The 17,612-nt window shown below is 38.3% G+C and overlaps 1 protein-coding gene across 1 annotated transcript in view; it reads left to right on the top strand.

Moving 5' to 3' along the window:
• Window positions 1-14,530, top strand: part of CDKAL1 (CDKAL1 threonylcarbamoyladenosine tRNA methylthiotransferase) — a 433,436-nt gene extending 418,906 nt beyond the window's left edge. The window contains exon 16 of the mRNA XM_082499568.1: window positions 13,762-14,530. Coding sequence (XP_082355694.1) covers window positions 13,762-13,968 — 207 coding nt within the window. The 3' untranslated portion in view covers window positions 13,969-14,530. The remainder of the gene's footprint in view (window positions 1-13,761) is intronic.
• The last annotated feature ends 3,082 nt before the right edge of the window (window positions 14,531-17,612 follow it).

Genomic DNA, 17,612 nt, shown 5'->3' with positions numbered 1-17,612 from the left:
GGTGTCAAGGGTAATAAGATAAACAAAAAGGGGAAAAGGCTTTTCAGTAGGAGAAAGAAATGAATTTTTTAAGCTTTTACCAGTATTAAATTCTATTTTGTGTGTGGAGATGTCTGCATATAAAAATTCAAAGGCAAATTTACAGCGGCTATATCTTTAACTGAAATTAAATTACAGTTGAGTAATAAGGGTGAGGTTCTATTTGGTGACTGCATTGGAGAAAATGTATCTTAAAATATCCAAATGCCGTATTTCAGTGAAGTGGATGTGAAATTCAGGGCCTTAAATTTAATCCACCAAAGATATACTCCTAACTACACTTGAATACCCAAAGAACTTACTGCGACCCTTTTTAATATATTAGAATGACTGTGTCCTTAAAGACAGTCCACAGAAAGTTGTAGTATCTAAGCAATCTTAGTAACCTAGTGCTTCTTCAAAGGCTGCGTACAGTAACTTTGTGTTTACACAGGCTGTATTCCATATCAAGTTTAACATTCACTCTAGATCCTTTGTCATGTAATCAGATCAAAGTCTTGATCGTGCCATTAGCCGTTAAAGCATGTTGTTGCAGATTTACTGGACCAAACAACAACAGAAATAAACCCTTGCCCTCCTACGACAATCTCTCCCCCAATCTAAGATTTTGTTTTAAAGGAGTCCTCTCAAACTGCAAGAGGAATAATCGCTTTAAAAGTTTGCGTTCTACCTCTAAGGAACTTGGCTCATTGCCTATTACATTGAAGGTTTTCATGAGACCCGACTCTTAAATTTATTTAACTTTAGGTTTAGTTCATATTTGTAACAATTTCCAAAGCAAACTGTTCCTGTGGGCTTTATCAAGGACCATTAACTAAATGAAACATGTAGAAAAGTAACTAATTATATAAGCACTTCATTAAAGCTGTTCAAAGACAGCTTTACCTGTGGTTAGTGTACAGTACACCAATCTTGATAACCTTCCTCTGACTGCTTCCCATTGTGTATTTAAATGACCTGAAGTATTCCCCCACCCGTCTTAAAGATGAAGAAAGATTTTCTACTGATTTATTCCACTGCCAGACTAAGTCACTCGTACTAGCTAAAATCCAGAAAGTATGACTGGATTTGATGTAATTGTCTTGTCCAGCATTGGGAAGGAGAAATATTGCACTGAATGATCTAGTCCGTATAGCATGAGAGGTTGTGGTGGTGTTATGATATGGTTAGTGTAGAACGCACAAATCTCGTATACCCACTAAAGTAAAATTAGCACTCCATCTGTTTGTATGGTCTTTTCGGTATTATGCTTTTCTTTTACATCAGAACAGCTTGTTCATAATTTTCACTGGGAGTTTGCTCTAAGCAGATTTGCAGGTGTGCATCAGAAACAGTTCTTGGTTTGAGATTCCAAAAGAGTCAGAGGGCTTCAAGCACAATTCTCTTGTGTTTGAAACTCAAGCCCACTGGATGGTAAAATTTCAGCATATTTACTTTCATTTCTTTTACTGGACTCGGGACCATAACCCAGGGTTGGTGTAATAATAAAATTATGATCTTGGGAAAACTAGAAGACATTTCTTCCATCCTAGATACCATAAAAACCTGAGACTTTGGAATTATGGTGAGGAAGATACATGTACTTCAGTGGTGCTTCAGCTTTTATTTGTTGTGATCACAAGCACTGGCTTGAAGTAAGTTTTAGTTAGGATATGCTGGTGTAAAGTCAAACCAAAGTTGAACTACATGGTGATCTAAGCCATCAAGGTATGCAAGAAATAATATGGATTTTTCTCATGTAGTCTTCATTGTAGAGAAGGGCTGACAAATCATTTGTAAAATAAAAACATGAATTTTAAAAATTTTCAGTGATGAACATTTCTTAAAAAGAAATGTGCATTTTTATTTGTTCTTGACGGTGACAATCATGCAGAATAATTAAGGGCCCGAAGGCAGATCATAGTTGACCTAAGTAGCTCATCATTCCATAAGAACATAGTATTTCCCAGCTTCTGACTCAACGTAAGTCTACTAATGCTATAATGAATGTTAACGTTGCTGTGCTATCAACATCTTCTTGATGATGCTTTTCATTTCGCCTTTTTACCTGGCCTCATGAGTAGAAACACTGTTTTGTGGGACTTGGACTGTAAAGAAGCCCTCTCCACAGATGCATGAGCATGTTGTCTTTATACTAGTGCAGAAATGGCCAGTCTCTGGCGTGGGACAACCTGCAGCCACCAGAAGAATTCACCTGCCTCACTGGTACTATCCAGTACCCTCTTTTCCAATGTCTGCTGGGTCAGGGTCATACATGTCGGGTCATATGTGATGTGTGGAGAAGGAGAGTTAGTAGCTATTAATCACATGATGAATTTATCTCTGGTTGTGTGATTGGCAAGGCATGGTAGTGTAAGGCTCATAGTAGACTCGTGGCCTAACAGGAAGGATTCACCACCCATGTACTACAACATGAGATAGGTGTGTGATTGATAAACAGTGAAAGGAGTGAAATGTGACCGGCTGGAGAGCCAGGTGTCAAATGCAAAACAAAAAGCAAAAGCCACATGGAAATTAATATTCTTTTCCTTTAGTCTCAGTATAACCATGGGGTCCTTGAAACGATATTATATGAGAAAATTATTCATTAAATGTCTTAGCTTTCGAATTGATGGGTTCTTCTTCATAGCTCTATATATACACACACACACTGTGGCAGAATTTGAACAAATGCTCCTTTTTGGATTGGGATGGCTTGGAAATTTTTGTGAAAATGCTTTTGATGCAACAAAGATGTGTGGGCAGTCTATTTAAGCTCTTTTTGTCAAAACATCGCATAGCTACAAAAACTACCTATGCATAATATCGACCAGATGGATTTCTGGTCCTCAAGAAGGGGTCTTGTTATCAGGACTAGAGGGGATTTTTTAAATCTCATCCTTGTTTTGACATGACTTCATATGCAACTGTAAGTCATTTCAGTCAGTCTGACTGTGCCTTATCTTATCCGTATGGAAACTATTTCACAATTCTCACATACAAAATCTCTGATAAGTGCAGATAACATAATTATCATACAAAAAGGACGGCTGTGAATATCCATTTCTGACACAGATAGATTTTTTTCTAGATACAAGAACTTTAATTTGGTAAAGTAATGGAAGTAGTGCTTAGAATGACAGGAATTCTTTTCTTCTTTCAACTATTCAGCATGTATCTCTGTCTAAAGAAACATCAGTTCATTATTTTTTCTGTGAGGAGTGCTTAAGATTCTGTAGCATAATCAGACTGTCACAGAACCACAGGGGAAAGTCAGATGTGTAGCTCATAATAGCTGGAAAGGAATGAATTAAAGTTATGCTTGGGAGAGTATCTGGTGCAATAAAAAAAACTGTTGTAGTTTGTAGTATGGAGACATCAAGCATTTTAAAATCCAAACCCATCAGTTTGTTAAAGACTAAGTTAAGTCCCACAGTTGGCTGGCATATCTCACCCCTGTAGGCACCTTGTATATGTTTGCCATTTTCCGTTTGTCTTCTGTTTTATTTGTGTTTATCTCAGATTTTCTTAATTTCTTTTCCTGAAAGCAGTATATTTTAGTATTACCTAATTTTAGGAAAGATTTTATGGGTTTCAGAGAAGTAGAGGTGAGTGAAATTCCTTTCAAAGATTCTGAAACTGTCATTAGAATCGGACTTTTTCCTCACTTACGAGGAAATGGCCTACAACTGCTGATGGAAACTCATTACCATTTTAATTTAGGCCTAACATGGCAAAGCTGAAAGGTAGAAGAAATATATTTGCAACAGTTTACTGTGTAAAATCATTCTCATATCCTCCATTGCTATACAATGATAGCATCCAATAGGATAGGTTCCTCGGCTGTGAAGAAGTGGGGAGAAGGGGGAACTGCAGACTCTTTGTACTTAAGAGCAAGCTAGTTTGTTGAATCACTGTTCCCCACGCTAAGCAGTACTACGTCCCTCCCTTTCATATTTAGCTTTTATCCAGTTTTCATCTGGTCTTGCATTTACTTTTCATGCACTGTGAGGCAGAGACAGTCTGTGTACAAGAAAGTCGCTTTCACAGAGTTAGAGAATGAACAAGTGAGAATTAACAAAACTTGGTTTCCCATGCTCTGATTCCTTCCATGTTTCTACAGCAAAAAAAACCCACAGCTTCCTCTCCACATCTTCCATATCTTCTCTGTCTGCCCTGTGGACAAAAATGTGTTACAGGTGGTCTGTGTAACTAATGCCTGTGATACGGAGTTTTAAGAGTACAGATTGGTCAGCAGAGTGATGGCAAAAAACAGATTGTTGAGAGTGGGCTTTGGCCTTTCCCTTGATAGGAGCACTGATTTAGATCTATTTTTTCTATCAGCCTTTGACATTTATGAAACTTACTGGATTGCTCTTCCATTGTTGGAGTGAGTGAGTGAGCGGGTTCAAAAGTTACTAGGATGTAACTTGCTCAGGAGTCAATTTCAGTTAATACTTGTATTCACCTGGAGACAAAAGCAACAGCAAAACACCAGAGAACTGTATTAAAATATTATGGGCTGTGTTCCACAGACCAGTGTACTTTTCTAAGTAGAGAAGTGTAACACCGCAAGGACACTGAAGACTTCTAAAATGAGATAACAAGAAGAAACTAAGAATGATATTTCTCAGGTACATATGCGCACGTATTATTTGGAATGTAAAGTGAAGTACTCTGAACTAAGGAAATTCTAGAGTTTCAGTTCCTCTTTTCCATGTAAATGCCAACCATATTATGTTTCAGCCTTTAATTATGTGCTTATGCACTATTTTCACTCACACACAGATTTGTTTCCTTTTGTGCACAGAGCTGAGTCTATTCATTTAATAAGCTATTGTTAGATATTTTTCCTCTTCATTGTTCATTGTGTAATAGCAGTGTTAGCAGTGTTATTTGCTACATGCTGTTTAGATCTCACTCTCAAGGGAGTTACTAATTTCTTTCTAACCTTTCCTATGACCCCCATAACTAAATTTCTGAGTGCTTCAGAAACAGTAGTAAGTTTATTTTTGCGTTATCCTCCTGAAATGCAGCTTTCATCTTCCCATTTCACAGATGAAGACGAAGCAGATGTTCTAAGTGTCCGCTAGAAGGCTAGTATAGTGAACAAATTTGATGGTGGTCAGTTCAAAATGCTTGCAACTAGATATTTACAAATTATTAAAATTTTGTAGCATGTGTTCAAGCAAATTGCAGTGGTGACTGTTCAGCATTTAAGAGAAACTAACTCCAGGGTATGACGTCTCAAAGAAAAAGAGGAAATTACTACTTGTTGCTTCATGGTTAATACCAGAGGAACTGATTTTTCTCCTCATGAGCTAATCTTAGGAATTATCAGATACAAGCTGATAGAGCACACCATGTAAAACCTGTGTGGGAGAAGACTGAGGTCCAGCGGATTCATCGGAGGCTCTTAGCTGTGGTACAAATTGCCAGTGTTTGAGCATGATAGTGTGCAAATTCATGCTTATGTGCTTCAAACCTTTACAGATACAGAAGTTGGTTGTCTAGTCAGACCACCCTCTGAACAATACAAATGCCCTCCTGAGGGTAGATATTCGTTACAGCCTGTAGATTGGATACTTACCGTTCTTTGATGTCTTAGACAGAGTGCCAAGGTGCTATCATGATTATCTAGCATAAAATACACGGCAAGCCAAGAAAGATTTTTCTCATGTAATCTTTATTGTGGAGAAGGGCTGACGAATCATTTGTAGAGACTGAGGATACAGAGATTATGTTAGAGCAGTTAGACTTGCTAATCACAGAAAGTAACCATTGTTTGATGTTTCCATGAGAGAGTCCTCCATTAACTGCATCCATTAACTGCAGTTGAACTTGACTGAGTGTGAAATTAAAAAGGAGACTCAGATTTCAAGACACTCCCTCAGGTGCTCAAAAGTATGCTAACTGGCACTGTGGGAGACCTCCTAAAACAACTAAGGATACTTAAAAGAAAGAGGCCATGACAGTATGAAAAGAAAACCTTTGTATTATCACTGAACCCACAAAGTTGGTCAAGATCAGTCACACTTTATTAACTGTTAAATGTCAGACTTGCATGAAATGCTTCTTTTTGCCAAGATCTGATTCCAGCTGTGCTTGGTGAGCGTCTACAGTCCCAGGAACTGGAAGTGCTTAATACCGGGCAGAAAAGTCTGTGAAAATGAATGTAAGAGAAATCGTCAGGAGACTACATATTAGGGCATTGCCTAGCTTTAAGAAAATGTATTTAAAACGTAAACTTGATAGAGATAAAAGATTTTAAAGGCTACGTTGCCTTCTGGTGACAACTGGAATCTAAGACAGGAATTGTAGAGACCTGATTGCTGTCTTGCATTATGGCACTGGAGACACTCCAGTCTTCCTTGTTTGTTTCTCTACCTGTAAAATGAGGGAGGCATATAGATCCCGCAGCTACCTTCTGGTGTGGAATTTGAAACTCTGGAAACTAGTATCATTCCTAAATATTAATAATGCTCATTTTATACCATGTTTATTATCCATGAGGTTGAAGTGTAAGAAGGGCCGCATCCTTTGTCTCTGTGATTGTCTTATAATACAACACTGAAGTCTCCATGGAACATTCCATTTGTAATTCATGGTTCTGTAGGAATAAATGAAAACACCGTAAATTCAGGATTATGACATATTCTAGGATTAAGGGATTGGCTTTAGCCAAGAATTTGTACGTATATCAGTTTATTCTACTTGGTCCATGTGAAAGATCTTTAAAAGCTTTTCCTGGTTTTGAGAGAGAATGTCCCTTGAGATATTTCTTGGCTATTTATCATGGTGTTCTTTGCAAATAACCATGGTTAGAAAGACTTTTATTATTTTATGCTTTCTACCAGGTAAGACTATAGAATGCCTCTTAAAGATAGTGTTTTAATATATATTCAGAGAGTTCACTTCCAAGTAAAATCAGTATTACCCATTTCACTGTTGAAAAGTAAATATAATTCAGTTATATTGGTGGGTTTTGTGGCACGAATATATATTTTCAGACCTAGCTATTCATTTTACTGGGGTACTCTTTCTGATGGAAACCTTTTGTGTCTTTGCCTGTAGCTACCATTGACCTCCATATAATTCTCATTGTTATTTCAAGATTTAAGAGGAAAGCAAAAAGGTGACAGTCTCTGAAGACTTGAGCTATAAAAAAGTATATTGTATTTCATTTAATAATCTTATTTGTAGAACAGTCTTTGAACATTCACATACTGCGAGCTCTTTGTCATTTTTTCATCATCCAACAAAATAAACTAGCAACATTTTGTGTTGTAAACACAACCTTAAAATACTTATAAAAAAAAAAAAACAACAAAAACCAAACCAAAACAAACAAAAATCTTTTATAGAAGGAGCAAGCTGGAATCCTGTGGAATGACATCTACTAAGACAGGCCATGGTGTGCACACTGAAAAATGGTGTCGAGTGTTATTACAAGTAAATGTACATCCTGTAATTCACTGTAATGTATTTTCAAAGCCATGAAGCTTGTGCTGGTGATCTCTAGGAAACAGATTTGTCTGTTAGCCAACTAATTACCAGATAAGTGCCCAGAGCGAGCACCTGCCATCTCCTTCATAAAACACGGGGAAATAAATAGTGACAGATCCCCATCCTGAATTTGTCCACATTGTGCTGCTAGGTTCATTCTTCATCGCAAGTCATACTTGGATGACTGTGATTTTTGAATCACAAACTTTTTCTGCTTAAAAGATCTCTCAGTTCTCTCGTGGTTGCAGGTGCTAACTGGAATGCTGGCTTGCATGCCACTTGTTTCCAGCATAGTGATTTACACCTCACACACCTTATTGGGGAAGAAAAAAAAGCTCAAAATCCAGACATCACACTGACTATTTTTCAAAATGTTTCTTCTGACCTTGAATGACAGGTTATTGCAACAATGCGTTATTTGTATAATGGGAGGACACTGAGTCACTAAGTTTAATAGCAGCACAAAATACAAATATGTAAAAAAAAAGAGTCAACTCCTGGCTGGAAGCATTTCTTGGTAAATACAAAGAAACAAGCTAAAACAAGTGAGTATAGTGGAAAGCAGCACAAGACTGTGTTTTAAATATTTTTGAGGTGTTTTTGGCTTGTGTCTTCTTAGTTGTTTGTTTCTCTTCTTTCTGTTTCTTTTATTAGGTGATCTTTTTGATTGTTTTCCTCCTCCTCAAAGTGTACATCAAAAAGGAAGTAATTTAATAAGCCTCAGTTACTCAGCCTTCTGTCTGGCTTTTAACTGCATTGTGAATTTTGAGAGCTCATTGAGGGAATAATCCTTAAAGACTACTCAGGGAAGGAAAAAGAAGTAGGTAGGCAAAGGGCCTACCCTTAGGTAAGAACATGGAACAGAGCAGAGATGTCTGCCAAGAAAAATACCAGTGGAGCCTTACAGTAATGGTGGGAAGTTCAAGTACAGTAACTTACAGAGAGAATTTATTTATTTTATACTTTTACGTGGGAATATTAAAGTTTGAGTTTAATGTTAATGTAGGAGGAGGAAGTTCCAGAGGTGCATCTGTGTGACATGGACAGAAAGTCATGATGTGGCATGTCACTCCAAATTGGTGTTCCTGTTGGCATCTCTGCTTTGGTTTATTAGGAGAGGTGATATGGTCAGATGATACAGGAGAGCAGTGGAAAGAAGTAGAAGGAAAACAGGACAGACAGATGGAGATTGTAGTAGTAATCAAGGTGAGAGGTAGTTGAGTAATGGAAAAGTGCTTTTTCTACGCTAAGGAAAGGAATCAGACAGACCGTGCAACTGTTACTGGGAAAGAAAAAAGATTTTACTGACTTTCTATGCCCTAGTTAAAGATGACAAGGGATAACAAACCTGGAAGAAAATGTCAGATTTGATGCAACTGAGCTTAAGGTCAATCAATCTCTGTATCCTCCCATTATTAAATGTATTTTGTTTGTATTTGACCGTGGTCCAGCTGCTAAGAGTACTGCTGACCTGACTTCACTGGGTCATGTGTGGTGATCTTGGTATAAATTAGGAACTGGTAACTGGAACAAGTTCAGCATAGGGTCACAGAGACAGTCAGGGGCTGGAGCACTTGGCCTGTGAGGAAAGGCTGGGGCACTGGGCTTGTTCAAGCCTGGAGAAGGAGTGGCTTCAGGAGACCCTAACAGAAGCCCCCCAGTGTCTATGGGAAGGTTATTAATAAGACCGAGCCAAGGGCTTCACAGTGGTGCGTGTGGGAGGACGAGAGACGGTGAGCATAAGTTGAAACAAGAGGTTCAGACGGGATATGAAGAGAAACGTTTTCCCCGTGAAGACAGCCAAGCAGTGGAAGAAAGGCCCAGAGAGGCTGTGCACTCTCCATCCTTGGAGGTTTTCAAAGCCCAACTAATTAAATCCCTGAGCAAACCAGGCTATAGCTGACCCTTCTTTGAGCAGGAGGATGGACCAGATGCAGTCTGAATTATCCTAGGATCCTATGGCAGACAGTAAGACAGTTTTAGTGGCCACAGCTATTTGCAAGATGCTTTGATTAATTTATTTTCTTGCTATAACTTCAGTGGTAATGATTTGGGGTTAACAGATTAAGAATCCTAATTATTGCTAAGACTCTGACCATTTACTGAGAAAATAATAATGAATCTGTATTTATCCTTCAGCTCAGTTCTGTCCCCTCACTTATATATTAAAGCATACAGTCATACATCACACCTGTACATGAACACATATGTATATATGCACACAAAAAGATGAAACAATATAAAATTCCTTTGCAAAAGTGCCTGGCTGCTTTATTTGCTTTTTGAAGGTTTCCCGTTTCTTAAAATGGGTAAGTAAACGCTATGTGTATTTGGAATCAGTGTATTCCTAGGAATGGTGTACAGCTGATAACATCTGACACAAGCATGCCTGTAGACAGCATTTTCTCTTAGCAGCATAGCACTGTGCATTCATTGGAATACATGATGGCAGGGACTCTTCTTATGGGAATTATCATGTTAATTCCATTAGAAAAAAATATTTTGTATGCCATTTATTTTCTACTTTAAGATCAGCATTCCACATTTGCAGAAGGCTGGTAGAATTTCATAACTAATAAATCAAAGGAGCTCTCTTAATACCTACAGAACTAAATGTGTCTTCCGGAACTATTCAATGAAATTTAATTTACATATTTTTTGGATGTGTAATCTATGTGACCTTCAGTAACTGTTTGGTTTTTTAATCTGAAAAATGCCTCCAAAGTGTAATAGCCCAGAGTTTCAAATGGCGCAGTAGGATATGTAATGCATATTTTAACATGTTTTCTTTTAATTTGTCACACAGACTTGTTGTGCATGATTATATAAAAGTCTGTATTTTTAAACCTGTAGTACAAGTGTGTAAAATGAACTTGGTTGGGCTAAAAAATTCAGAAGTCTAATTTATCTTGAGATATGCTCAGTCGAGTAGTTTTTCACAGCAGTTAGCTAACACTTCAAGCTTTAACAGTGCCCCTGAGCCATAAAAGAAATTTGCGTGTAAGAAATGTTTTGAATCTATTAAAACCTCAGCTCAGAGCTAAAGAGTTTCTCTCATGTCTTTGTTGACTAACATGAAGTGAGATCTTACAACAAGCTAGGCTGTGATCGACAGATGCCAAAGCTTAGGTTTTGATGTGATTATATATTTCTTTCATGCACAGGAGTTTAAGTCTGGGACTGGAGCTTCAGAAAGACAGCAATCAATGGGTCTCTGCAAGAGTACATAAAATATATTACTCCTGGCAGTCGTCAAGGCAGAATTATTCAAAAAATAATCTGAAATGCATTTGATCATACTCTAGATGGTTTAATAATTTATATTATACCTTATTAGCAAAGTCTGGTGTTTACTTTGTGGCTGCCAAAACAAGATGAAAGGCTGCCTCCATGGAAATATAAGATGCTTAGCTCAAAGTGTCTGTCTTTGCATTTCAGTTTGATAATTTCCCTTCCTCCTCTTATTTTGATTAATAGTATATAGGTTTGAATCTTAGAGTATCTTTTCCTTCATTGTGGTCCTTTTTAGTGAGAGCAATGCTCCTTAGTAACAGCTCTACCAAAGAGTTTATGGCCTATCAAGACTTGAATTAGTATAAACACATATTTCTGGAAACTTCTTTACCTTAGGATTTCCTCCAAGTATTTTGGGGGTAAAAGAGGCTTTGGATTTAGTTCTAAATTCCACTGAACTGAATCATTATGCTAATCTTCCTGAGTCTTGCAGCTTCAAAAGTGTTATTTCTGAGCTCAGCTTGAGAAACTTGCACTCTGAATAGTGATTGTGTATAGTAAATATCACCAGTTATAACAGTTCAGAATATTACAGAATTGCCTTGAATATTTCCTTGAAAAGCTAATGCACTGCAGTTATTTTATCTAAAGATACAAATAAGGGCCTTGCCGAATTAACACTTGTGTAAAGTGAGAGCACAGGGAATGGACCAGTGCAACTGCTAGTCCAACAAATGAGGTCTTTGCCTCCAGCCAGGTTTTTTACACCAAAGGTGCATGAAAGAGTTCTAATAAACTTAGTTTTCTGTGGAGAGCTCCCCTTGCCATGAAACTTGAAGGATCTTTTCTGCAGGTGTCTTGGAGACCTCTTCAAGCCACAGTATATGGAAAGCTTTAGGGAAAAGAACATATATGAGAGGATCTCAGAATATAGCATTACAGTATTGCAAACTCTAAAGCTCATATGAGAGCTCAGAGGAGCTCTTGTGATTTGCCTTGTCTACCCATGAATTGGTGAAAATTAAATATCAGAAGAAATCAGTTTTATTGATATTTTTACAGCTTTATCCATTCTTTTAAATCACCTTAGCCTTAGTGTTAATGTACCAGTGATATATGTAAAAATGGGTCATGACCATAAATTATGCACCTTAGGTTGGTAGAGATTTGTGAGACCTGCAAAGAAAAGAAAGGCTTTATAAATGTCTAGAAAGAGTAAATTGCAAATGAGTTTTGATTCATATATAAAAATCCTTAATACTGTATGGTTTCCAGTTTATTCTGTGGGGAAAGGTTAAGCAGCTTTGATTTTGGAGGATAAAATGGCTGTGGCCAGTTACTAAAATTTCAGATGCCATAGGAATTTATTGTAATTAATAACTTAACAATATGAAGCAGTTTCATAATTTTTGATGAAGCTAACGTATTCTGCAAAATATAGACTGATGCCCTGGAGTGATGTTGTTATCGTGCCTTATGCTGCAGAGAACTGCACCCCAATTTGCTTACCTGTTTTCTTTTCCTCTGTTTACCCGGTTGATGGTCTTCTGGGTGCAGTATATATAAGAAGTCATCCTCATTTCATAGGTCACTTGTTCAGTAACCCTTTGCCTGTGTGAATTGTGATCTAAATCAACAATACCTCAGATGTTAGAATAGCGCTTACGCCAGGCTGTCATTTGCCCTTTGATGCTTCCTTACCTAACCAGTAGTAATCATTATTTTCCTTCTACAATTACTATAGTGGAGCTAATTCCTGAAATGGAAAACAGGAGGCAGTTACAGACAGCTTGAATTACGCTGTCACACTTTAATGGGCAGGCAGCTCTTTTGGAGCTCTGATATTTCATCGAGTTTGCCCAGAAATACGTCTGGTGTAAGAGGTAGTTGGGCATCTGGTCTGTATTTTCATCTGATCCTGTTTCAGCTGCTTGGAAGTACAAAATTATCCAGATAGGTACTTTCTGGGTCCCTCACTTGTTTTATACAAAATGTGAAGAGAAAAAAATGAAATGGATTAATCAAAAATCTTTTTTAACTGGAAAAATTCAAACCAATTAAAAATCCAGCTGAGCTCAGTTGAATTCCTAAGAGATTATTGAAATAGAGGGCGAAAAAAAGAAATGATGAACAGAAATATTGAATCTTATGATGCCAGATCATTACACCTTTGTTTAATTACGCCTTTACCACTTACACCTCTTGCGAATGTCATCAGATTAGTTTTAATTGATGTTTTTACTCTTGAGTATCTACAATGCTAGTGTGTTGAACTGAACAAGATCGCAAAAGGGAAGAGTTTCGTGTTCTTTCCGCTTGGATTTTCAGCTGAAGCAGTGACTCCAAGTCTGTAACTTGTGCTGTAGTTAAAAGTCCTCATATTCTGGGGGACCTTGGTGCTTGCAGTCAGGTTGAGAATGATAATGGCAGGCGCAGCAGGGAACTCGGATTCAATATGCTGAATGAGAAGGTGAGTGTTTTAGCACAGCTGCCTCCTGAGGGTCAGGGGAAAGGAAAAGCCCTGTGGGAGGATTTTCAAGCACCACTGAGCTGGCACACCAGGAGACGATGATTGACTTTAGAAGAGCCCTGCTGTGCAAAGGATTGTTGTGTTGCGGTCCCCTTTATCGCTGGTTAGACATTTCTTTTGAAGAAGCCAAAAATGGGAGAGTAGTGAGATAGCTGCAAAACAAACAAATAAAAAAATAATGATCAAACAACTCTTTTTGACGACATTGAGGTCTGGAGATTTGTTTCTGTTGCTAACAGCTTCATTGATTTGGCAGTTTAATTTCATTTGAAAGATTTACTTTGTATGGCATTGGTCAGAATTCTGTGTGAAAAACTGATGACCTGCTGCAGCACAGGTTGAATCGTTGTTTGTCTTGAAAAGGGATATTAATTTGAACTCCAATATAAAGAGAAGATTTTAATTTATATTTGGAATGTACAATCAGAAATACATAACGCAGTTCCAATCTCAATATACGCATTTCTTCACAGGAGTTCAGACATGCACCACAGAATGGCACAAACTGGAAAGCACACCCTTCTGCTGAGATCCCAGTAAAAACACCGCTCAGCTCGTGGATGGCTTTGCAGCTCCCATGGCAACAAGAAGGAGGTGGACTGAAGATACTGTCTGTCAGCCTGGCTCTGCTGGCAGTTCTTGTTATGTTTTACTACGGAGGAATGAAAACAGAACTGTGAACTGAATGAGGCTTTTATGAAAGCAATAAAACTGCAGTTCAAAGTCTTCAAAGGAAACACTTTTACCAACAATTCTTTTTTTTTTCTGAAAAAAAAAAGCTAATATAAATTGAGCAATAATTTGTACTCACCTTATGCCTTTCCTGTCATTCATAGGAGAGAATGTTAATAAGCTCTAGGGTGACCTATCTTGCCAAAATTTGAGATCCTTGTTTGGCAGAACAGTTTATTGCATCTTTGCTCTACTTTTTTCTAAAATGATGCAATGTTTGCATTGCTTATTCTTTTTGTAACTGCTGTAGCGGTAAAATTGCATGCAGGAAACTCATGAAGTTTCTAAGACATCTTTCCATCGAGTGATGTTGGTGATCTTTTATGGGCAGAACATTTAAAGCTTTCTTAAAGATTTTGTTTAATGCAATGTGATGGTTTGATACGTGTCTTTTTACATTAGAATCAAATACTGCTGGGCCATTAAAGTTTGTCATTTGTTGCTATTGATTTTGCTGTCATGTCTGAAAGAATTTTTGGCCTGCCATCTTGCCTCTCTCAACTTCACAATGCATTACTAGGTTTTGTTAATAGAATGAGAATTATTTTTTACATGGAAATAGTTTTAAAGGTATTGGGGGTTTTTTATCATTGAATGGGAAGATGGGAGTTCTGGTGGTAGAGTTCTATTAAAAGATGCATTTAATACAGTCTCTATAGATTTAGTATAATGCTCAGAGAACTAAATGTGAATCTAGTATTAGCTGTGCATTGGATCATGCTGTGTGTAAGACAATATTGTTCTCTTCGTGGGGAGGTTACATTTTGCACACTGCAAGTTTCTAATTACTTTCTTCAAGCCATTTTTGTCATGACAGGATCTCCACGCGTCTTGAGATAGTGCTGGTCAGTCAGGGACTGGCCTCTGTGCCCAGTTCTGCCAGCAGCTGACTGCGTGATATTGTTCGTTCGTTCGTTCATGCTTTGTCACATTTCTGGCTCTTCATCCAAACTTCCTCTTGCAAAAGTCTATTTAAAATCTTAAGAGCAGGAACTGTATTTTTTTTTTTTTTAATGTGTTCGTGTCATACCCAGCACAGACGGAGCTGAGCTGCCTACATGGCTGTTGCGGTTTAACCCCGGTAGGCAGCTAACACAGAGCCACTCGCTTACTCCCCTACAGTGGGACGAGGGCGAGAATCGTAAGGGTAAAAGTGAGAAAACTTGTGGGTTGAGATGAAGACAGTTTAATAGGTAAAGTAAAAGCTGCGCACACAAGCAAAGCAAAACAAAGAATTCATTCACTCCTTCCCATCGGCAGGCAGGTGGTCAGCCATCCCCAGGTAAGCAGGGCTCCATCACGTGTAACGGTGACTTGGGAAGACAAATGCCATCACTCCAAATGTCCCCCCCTTCTTCCTCGTTCTCCCCAGCTTTTATTGCTGAGTATGACATCATATGGTCTGGAATATCCGTTCAGTCAGCCGGCGTCAGCTGTCCTGGCTGTGTCCCTTCCCAATTTCTTGTGCACCCCCAGCCTACTCGCTGGCAGGGCGGTGTGAGAAACAGAAAAGGTCTTGGCACTGTGCGAGCACTGCTCAGCAACAGCTGAAACATCCCTGTGTTATCAGCACTGGTTTGGTCACAAATCCAAAACATAACCCCATCCTAGCTACGATGAAGAAAGTTAACTCTGTCTGAGCCAAAGCCAATACAGTGGCTCTACAGCGCAGATGAATAACCCTCTGGGAAGGATGCTTTGTACTTTATAAACTGAGGATTCCTAGTAGTTCCAGGCAATTAATCAGGAAGTTCCACCATGATGCTTTCAGTACAGCCTGTAAATTATAACAACAAATGTAACTGTCTTCAGGAAATTAGGTGTGTAATGACTTGAATATTATATTTCTTATTGCAACCACTGAAGGTCATGAGCCAAGATTCAAAATTTATGAGATTTTTAAAAAAAAAGTGCTCTTGATTTGCTTCTGCTTGTTTTTTTTTCAGGCTTTTTTTACAACCTTGAATATGTAACAATCAGTAATATACACTTTTAACAAATCTGAAATATTAAAAAAAAAAACACATTTGACTCTGGGAGCTGAAATTTTCAGGAAAGTACCACATATCACAAGATTCTCAGGAAAACTATGAGTTGACAAAATCATTATATCTGAGCCAAATTTTTGCATTTGATGGGAATAAACTATGCAGATATGTTCTATGCCTCTAGCACTCTCTGTCAGCCACTCTAGCTTATCTAATCGTAGCAATTACAGACTCATTGCATCAGCTGTTACAGAGATTTACGAAGCTTGTGATTTAGATTCTGTGCATCATTGGCTTTAATGGGACCAGCTTATTTTCGTAGAAATAACGCAACGTACAGAAGGATGATGAAGAAGACTTTGTAAATGGCATTGCCCACAGATGCGCTATATTCTTAAACTGAGCTCTAACCTGATAAGTAGGAAGTGTTGTTTATCAAGTGTTTTATTATCTTCCTTTAGCTTTTGCAAGGGCTTTTTGACATTTTGTGTTGTCGAGCAGTAGAGTGTTTGTCATTTGTTCCTGTTTATTTAGAACAAAAGCTTTCAAAGACACTGGGCTGAACAAGTCAAATCTGGACAAACAGCTCATCTGGACCTTCAGGCAAAACCCAAACTGCATGCATCTCAGGGCTACTGTTGAAGGCCGGGAAGCCTCAGTCAGTGGAGAGTGGGCTGTAGAAATGTATCTACTTCATGGAACGGGTTGACCTGAACGCATTTGATCTGTGATTTTTGCTCCCATTTGGCTTCCTGAATGCTTCTAACTGCCGTACCAGGTGGCATTTTTAATTTTTACATTGGCATTATGTTTGGGCCTACTTCCACCAAGTATTCTCTCTTTACAAGCCATCAGGGTGGGTGACAAATCTACTGCACTCCACGTTAATGATGTCATTGCAGGAGAAGTTTCACCACTGTCAGTTGACCTTGCTCTTACACGTGTGCACGAATGCACTCATCACTAGAGAATGTGTCTGCTAATAAGCAGTCTAAATTCAATGCCTTTTTTTTTTTTAAAGCAAAAAAGAACCTGATTTCCTTTTGGTACCAAGGAGTCCTCAACTATTTTTCTTAAATGTCTGTGGTAGCTCTGAGTTCTCTGGCTATTTTCAGTGAGGAATCTTGCAAACCGCAAGACTTGAATAGCAAAGATATCTTAAATCTCTTCTGAAGAACATTAAGTCCACACTTTTTATGTCCTACTTGTGCATGCTTTTGGATGCTGGAGCACTTTGTCATTTAATCTTTTCATTGTAGCTTTCTATTAATGGTATACTTGTTTAGAAAAAGAATATGAAATAAAGGAAGTGAATCATAGAATGGTTTGGTTGAAAGGGACCTTGAAGATCATCGAGTTCCAATCCCCCTGCCACAGCCAGGGACACCTTCCATGAGACCAGGTTACTCAAAGCACTGTCCAACCTGACCTTGAACACTTCCAGGGATGGGGCATCCACAGCTTCTCTGGGCAACCTGTTCCAGTGTCTCACCACCCTCGTTGTAAAAAATTTCTTCCTGATATCTGATCTGCATCTACCCTCTTTAAGCTTAAAACCATTACCTCTCGTCCTATTGCTACGCTCTCTGATAAAGAGTCCTTCC

The sequence above is a fragment of the Vanellus vanellus genome (genome assembly GCF_965231255.1).
Source record: "Vanellus vanellus genome assembly, chromosome: 2".
NCBI lineage: Eukaryota > Metazoa > Chordata > Aves > Charadriiformes > Charadriidae > Vanellus > Vanellus vanellus.
This window is presented reverse-complemented; position numbering and strand designations above follow the sequence as displayed.